The sequence below is a fragment of the Morchella sextelata genome (genome assembly GCF_020137385.1).
Source record: "Morchella sextelata strain SCLS chromosome Unknown scls_24, whole genome shotgun sequence".
Classification (NCBI taxonomy): domain Eukaryota; kingdom Fungi; phylum Ascomycota; class Pezizomycetes; order Pezizales; family Morchellaceae; genus Morchella; species Morchella sextelata.
Window position 1 is genome coordinate 307,397 of NW_025408639.1, and position 6,958 is coordinate 314,354.

Below are 6,958 nucleotides of genomic sequence, written 5' to 3' on the forward strand. Positions count from 1 at the left end.
GCAACATCTTTTCTTTAGCAACCAAAGTTTATCTATCTATCCCAGCATTTCTCTCACCATCAAGCTTTTGAACGCTTCTAGCTATGGCACTCGAAACTTTTGGGCTCGCCGTGAACATTCTTTCTCTGATACAGTTCACCGGAAAGCTGACCGCAATGGGTTACGACTACATAGGGGGGGTAGCCCGGGCATCGAAGGATTGCAACGACCTTGTTTATGAGCTCAGCTCACTCGCTAGGGTTCTCACAAACCTTCAGAGCCATATAGAAACATCCGGGACTCAAACTTCAGCAATCCAACAGCTCAACGAGGCAGGTGGGCCTATCGAGAGTTGCACTAAGCATCTCACGGAGCTTCGGGCAAAATTGGGAACTAGAGATGGACTCAAGGGATTGATAGACAGCCTAACATGGCCTTTGAAAGAAGCGGAAACACTGCAGCATATTGCGAGGATAGAACGATATAAAAGTGCGTTCGCCTTTGCAATGAGCGTAGATCAATTGTATGTAGACCAAAATACTGGGATATTACGCTTATATATGATATGCGCTTAATGAGGGATTATGCTAACAAGGGTATAGAGCCCTCGCAAAATCAATTAAAGCGGATATCCGGTCTATTGATAATGTTGTTCAGAGAACAGACAACGTTGCTCGGGATAGCAGGCGTGTGGTCTATGAAACAAAACATGTTGCAAACATCATTGTTAGCACTACCCAGAGTACAAACACTGTCACTCATGACACAAACGCCACACTGCATAGTCTCCAGCATAGGATCAAATCAGATTCAGAAATAAGGGAGGAGAGACTTTTATGTAGGAGGACTATCTCTCTTATATGGTTGTACCTATACCTACTGAATCGATGTTTTTGTAAATTTAGTAGAGAAGCGCGAGAAGGCTCTGAAATGGCTATACCCGGATGCATTTGATAACAGGCATACGGAAATTACCAATAAGAGACAGAAGGACACAGGTGACTGGGTCCTTCAGCTCCCAGGTTTCCAGGGGTGGATTAAGCAGGATTCTAACTCCAATAAGCTTTGTGCTTATGGCATACGTAGGCATCAATTATCTCTTCAGGATTATTACAAACTAATAGATCTGAGAAATACAGCGGGGGCTGGGAAAACATTCATAAGGTATGCATTTCAAACTCAATATATACGACTATGGCTCAATACTTGGATTTATTTGTTCTAGTTCCTTTGTGATAGACCATCTCGAGGCTCTTTCGCAGAAAGAGAGCTATGCCGTTGCATATATATATTTCGATTACAATGAACAAACTCGACAAACCCCCGAAAATGTTTTTGCAAGCCTCATAAAGCAACTTGCCTGCCGGCTGCCATATCTCCCCCTGAAAATTGGGGAATTGTATGATGATCTTCACATGAAAACCAAAAGACCCACGTTGGACGATCTTTACACGACTCTCGAAGAGCTTCAAAGACAATTTCCACGAATATTCCTCATATTCGACGCACTAGATGAATGTCACGAGGAAGATCAACGAAAAGTATTACTTCCTTTATTTCAGCGCCTGGGAACGGAGAGTGGTATAAAACTTTTTTTCACCAGTAGACCATACCCGGAAGATATTAAGGATAGTTTCCTTGATGCAGAAAAAATTGAAATTTATGCACAGGAAGGGGATATCAAGAAATTCATTGAAGAAAAGATCAACGGAAATCGAAGGGCACGGCGTCTTATCGAGAAGAGCAAATGCAAGGAAAGAATTATAAACCAACTTTGCAAATGCGCAGAAGGAATGTAAGTGATCTGTACCAGTATTAGAGCTCCTGTATCATCTTTTATTGATCAGAATACAGGTTCCTGCTCGTCCGATTTCATATTGAATACCTATGTCAACAGACTTCCCCCAATCAAATCATTGCAGCAATCGACAAGATAGAAACTTCTACCACGGGCATGAAGCCTCTAAACCCGACATATGATAGGGTCATTCGAGAAATTAACCGACAGAACAAAGATGTTATTGACTTGGCCCTAAGGGTTTTCTCGTGGTTGCTTAAAGCTAGAAGGGTTCTGACGGTCGAGGAAATCAAAATAGCCGTTTCAGTACAACCTGGCCGGTATGAGCTTGATGAACTGGATTTACCCGATAGGCCCACTTTACTCGAGGTCTGTGGTGGTTTGGTCACTATCGATGAGGATACAGATACTGTTCGGTTTGCGCATTACACTGTTCAAGAGTTCCTTGTGGAGAAATCTATCGCCATTGACACGGGGCCAAATATCGCTGTGGTTTGTGGTACTTATCTTTGCTTCGATAAACTCGGCATGGTCCATTCAATACGACCCTATAGACGTAGGTCATATAGACATATAAATAAGACCGTCGCGAAGGAAGTCTATCGGTCGAATCCGTTCCTAGCTTATGCGGCAGTATATTTTCGAGACCATTTGCACGACTGTAACGAAGATCAATCCGCAGAGTGCATCCTTAAGCTTGTCCAAGATAGAAAGTTAGCGGGTGTGATGATACAATGCCACATAGAATTATGTGGCCCTAAAAGTGATTACTACAGCTCTGAATTCAGAGATTTATGGCCCCACCAGTACCTGTTTTCAAATATCGACCTTTCACTACATCTAGCATGTAGTTTCGGAAACAGAATAGCTTTGCGGAAGCTTATTGACAGTGGATATAATATATTCCACGCGCAACCTACTGCCGGATATACATCCTCTCCCTTACACTACGCTGCAAGATTTGGTCACGTGGAATTGATACAATTTCTCCTTGAGATAGGAGCCGACATAAAATCTGTCAACTGGTACAGAGATACAGTCCTGCACTGCGCAATCAGCTCCAACAGTGAGAGGACGATCCAGATACTTATCGATAATGGTGTCGATATCAATGCCGCAAACAATGAAGGAAAGACAGCATTAGACCTAGCAGGCATATACGAAAAAGAGATATCGGTCCGGACGCTTATAAAACACGTACAGTAGGGCCGCGTTTTGGGTTAGTCGAGGGGAAGCTTGTCGGTGGTTCACTTGACAGTCAGGCAGCATTCAGCCTCTCTGCTTGACTCAAAAAGAAATATAATTGAGGTTTATATCATTGCTCAAGTAACTTGATAGCGAGCGCTACGTCGTGTTTATTATTTATATTCTCTTTTTCTTTTTTCTTTTTTCTTTTTAAAAAAAAGGCATCCCAGTTATAGTGGAAGATACTTTATAAACGTTCCTCATGTTTTCTTTCTCTCTTTCTTTTTTTTTTTTTACCTTAGTTCACGGCCAGGAAGCCAGGAATTAGACACACATTATACACCCTACTTCCACCGAACCTGGCCAGTCCCATTCGCCTACGACATGTATACACGACACACGACCGTCATGCAGACCGGATATTTGACACAAGTTGAGCACTGATCCAAAGTTCCATAGCTCCAAATAGAGAGATAAGGAGCAAGGAAGCCATGTCGAACTTTCTCGAGTGCTAGGAGACATGGGGCCATATAGTTTGAATTACTTCTAGGAGTCTTTTTTTTTTTTTTTTTTTTGTTTGACTTAGGCCGCTTGGGATATGATTTGGATGTTTGATTGAGGGGGAATTCCGACATTGAGTTTAGTTTGTTTCTTGATAAGAGACATGGGTACTTCACTTTTGATCAGTTTTCTGCGCCTTCTTTGATTGCATCAGCTCATCAACCATCATCAACTATTCTAAATCGTTGTTGGAAGCGAACATTAGTTCAAGTCTCTACCGTTCATGGTCAGGACAATATATCTTCACGAGATGATCATTTCCTACACGACTAATTATCTCCGCTTCTCTAGCAACAGTGAGTATCATTTCCCTTTGACCAACCCATCGGAAATTCTACGGTGATCTATCGCGTAGCTAGCCAAACCCAAACCACCGGCTGTACTAGCTATGTAGGTGCATGAGTATTTCCTATGTATAAAAATCCGCATCATGTATTAAAACAAGAGGGCGTGGAAATGAGACTCCCGAGTATAAATTAATAAACATGCCAAATTTGAACTCCGCAGCTAGTTATCCAGACGGGATGCTAAGAGAATCGGTGCAATATCAACCTACAAACATGGTAGCAGCCTGGTGTTGTTGGGGGAAACATATGGGCAATACCGCGATAGCTAGTCGTTGACCTTCAGGTGAGACCACCTTAATTAGTAGAGCTTCCTATCTCGTCAAGATCTACGCGATGATAGGTTAAGCGCGTGGAGTCAAAAAACGTGGAAATGACGATTTCGCACCTCTAATGTCGTAGATAGGCTAAAAACAGAAACGGGGCGAGTTGTAGATCTTGTCGCGTTGTGGTAATTATTAGGGAGTCGGATCCAACAACACTGCAAACAAACAACATAAACAAGTGGGTGAGTGACGGAAATTGGGGTTTCTATAAGAAAGAGATTATCGCACTATCGTGAGTGTTGTGTTTCCAGATGGGGTATTTTCCGGCTGGCTGTGTCTTGGGCCGTACGTTGGTTGGTGACATTTGCAGGAACTGTTGCGTGTCTTGTCTTGCCTTGTCTCGTGCCTGTAGCTACGCGACACTCTGTAGGGCTGCGAGTAGGGTGCCAGTAAGTGTCTACTGCTGTCCTTTCGGTTCAACGGCATCCCGCCTCTAAATCCACATCTTCCATTTGAATTCATCTATTGAGACATCTAAGGAGTCATCCGTTCATACTAGTTTCTTCTACACTGTTTCTATAGCATCATCACATCCCTCTATTCACTGTTTCAAACAGTATTTGCTTCGCCATTGGCCTATGGATGAACCGTTTGCTGAGGGAAGCATCCACGAGCGGATCAACTCTACTTTTGTTTCAATCACTTCCGCGGGTTAAATCAACGGGTTGAATGATCCAGCTGCCTTTGATTCCTTCTTTCTCTCCCGGTACTTTACTCATCCGAAGATGGATGTGTTCTTGTGCATCGATCCATCCGGCAGAGATCAGGACTCGTGGGGGCCACCGTGCCGTACGGATAGCAGTGTCTTCTGTAGCGGGACCACCCCATGGGTCGAAAGAAAAGCACTCCACACTCCCGCTCTCTACCGATGATGTCGGTTCCCTTAGGAAAATCCTACTACCGGGCTCTCGGGCGGCTAGGATCTTTGACCCCCTATGAGGTCGAACGAACGTTCGGAATAATAACGTGAGAATACTGGATATTGTGGGTGGGGTGAGAATGATGTAGAGCAGACATATTGCTCGAGTTGAGTTACACCCTACCTAGTAGGCAGGGTATATACATACATACATACATACATGTATCCACCTGTTCCTGTGCCTGCCAATGCTCATGAGATATCACTCGATATTCAGGGGTTTTTTCTTCAATCCAAACAAAGTTAGGCAGTGAGGAAAACGGCAGGCCACTGGCCAATCAGTTTTCTCCCCCCGCCCCCTTCGTTGACACTTTGGGAAGGCTGCGCGGCAACAATACAGTTTCTTGGGTTCGCAAGGTCCGTGCGTGCTCATGTCACACATGGGGGCAGCCGCCGCCTTGGGAACATGACGGGGGTGATGGGATCCACATCTCCAGAAACAGAAGCAGTTATGTTTTAAACAGAACATAACGGAGCGCGAAAAAGAAGGAAATAAAAAAAAAAGAAGATTAAAATAAAAGACACAAACAACAAGGGCACGTACTCCCTCGTGATCGGTGTTCCAATTTAATAATTTTCTTCTCCCCTCTCATTCTATTTGGCTACGAATATTCCAGTCAGTGACTACGAAGTCAAGGCAGAGACAGAAGGGCCCGAAAACGTTCAATCGGACCCGGGGCATCATAAGCGCGCAGAAGGCCCGTGGGGGAATAATGCGACATTTTGCATCATCGCGATAGACACAAACGTCTGTATGATACTCACGCACTCACGCACTCACGCGTTGTGTGAGCCTTAACAAGGCTGCGCTGAGCACCCTCTTCCCCCCGCCTCCCCACCCCCCAAGACGCATATGTACCTGCTTACTTCTTCTACCCCCCCCTCAGTCCTCATAACGACCATATCCACCTGATAGTTGCAACACACATAATTCAAACTTCCCCGAAACACATAGCGTTATAAACCCAACACAAACGTTAACCATGACTGACGTCCTCTCGATTGCAGCCTCAGCGCTGATAATAATCTACGCCTTCTCTAAACTTCTCTCCCTCTTCTTCACCTACTTTACTAGTGTCCTCCGTGCGCCTCTCTCTCGCTCGCACTTGCTATTAGAGCTTTATCTGCTCCAACAATTCGCCCTCGCGCTTCAGGAATACACAGACTCCATCCAGGAGTCCCCTGCACTCCAAAAACTCAATTCTACCATCGACGAGCCCCTCCGCGAGTATGCTAAGAGCCTCGAAGATCTCCGGGGCAGTATAGAGCCAGCCTACGGGGGTGTACGCGGTATGCTCCAGAGCCTGGTGTGGCCATTGAAAGAGCGGGGGGTGATGGCGGAATTGAGCAGATTTGGAAGAGTCAGGGAGATCTTTGAACTGGCATTGGGGATGGACCATGAGTATGTTTACCTATAAATAGATTTTATCGGGTGATTTTGATGCTGATTGTTGTGCCTGGTAGGACCATCTTAAGGAATATGGAGTCACATGTCCGGCAGACATGGATCGCGACACAGGCCATCGAGACGTGCGCGAAGAACACAAACGTTACCGTCTATGAGACGAAGAAGTTGCTTTCGCCGCCCCGACCGGCGTCGGAGTATTTTGTCAGGGTGCCCTCGACGGCTTAGTCTTGACTAGCGGGTCAGTGTACAGTGGTCAGAGGGGTTGTAAATATCATTGAGGATTTTCCCTTTTCATTATTTCTTTTTACTGTTTCCCACTTCTTCTCTGCGGGGGCCTTGAGGGGTTTCTAGGGATTTTTTTTTTTCGCGTCTCGGGGGTTCGGGTATTCGGGGTTTCAGGGTAAATTTTTTTCTTTCTTTCTTTGCCGGTTTTCTTTT

The 6,958-nt window shown here is 45.0% G+C and overlaps 2 protein-coding genes across 2 annotated transcripts; both read left to right on the forward strand.

Moving 5' to 3' along the window:
- Positions 1 to 83: 83 nt before the first annotated feature.
- H6S33_007651 (uncharacterized protein) lies at positions 84 to 2,337 on the forward strand (the record flags this gene model as incomplete). Its single annotated transcript, XM_044839318.1, has 7 exons — positions 84 to 502; positions 582 to 817; positions 885 to 1,061; positions 1,119 to 1,143; positions 1,205 to 1,774; positions 1,834 to 2,269; positions 2,332 to 2,337. The coding sequence occupies 7 exons, from the start codon at positions 84 to 86 to the stop codon at positions 2,335 to 2,337; spliced, it is 1,869 nt and encodes a 622-aa protein (XP_044688524.1).
- A 3,758-nt stretch (positions 2,338 to 6,095) lies between these two features.
- Positions 6,096 to 6,745, forward strand: H6S33_007652 (uncharacterized protein; the record flags this gene model as incomplete). Its single annotated transcript, XM_044839319.1, has 2 exons — positions 6,096 to 6,514; positions 6,577 to 6,745. 2 exons carry the CDS (start codon positions 6,096 to 6,098, stop codon positions 6,743 to 6,745), a joined length of 588 nt encoding a protein of 195 aa, XP_044688525.1.
- Positions 6,746 to 6,958: the final 213 nt, after the last annotated feature.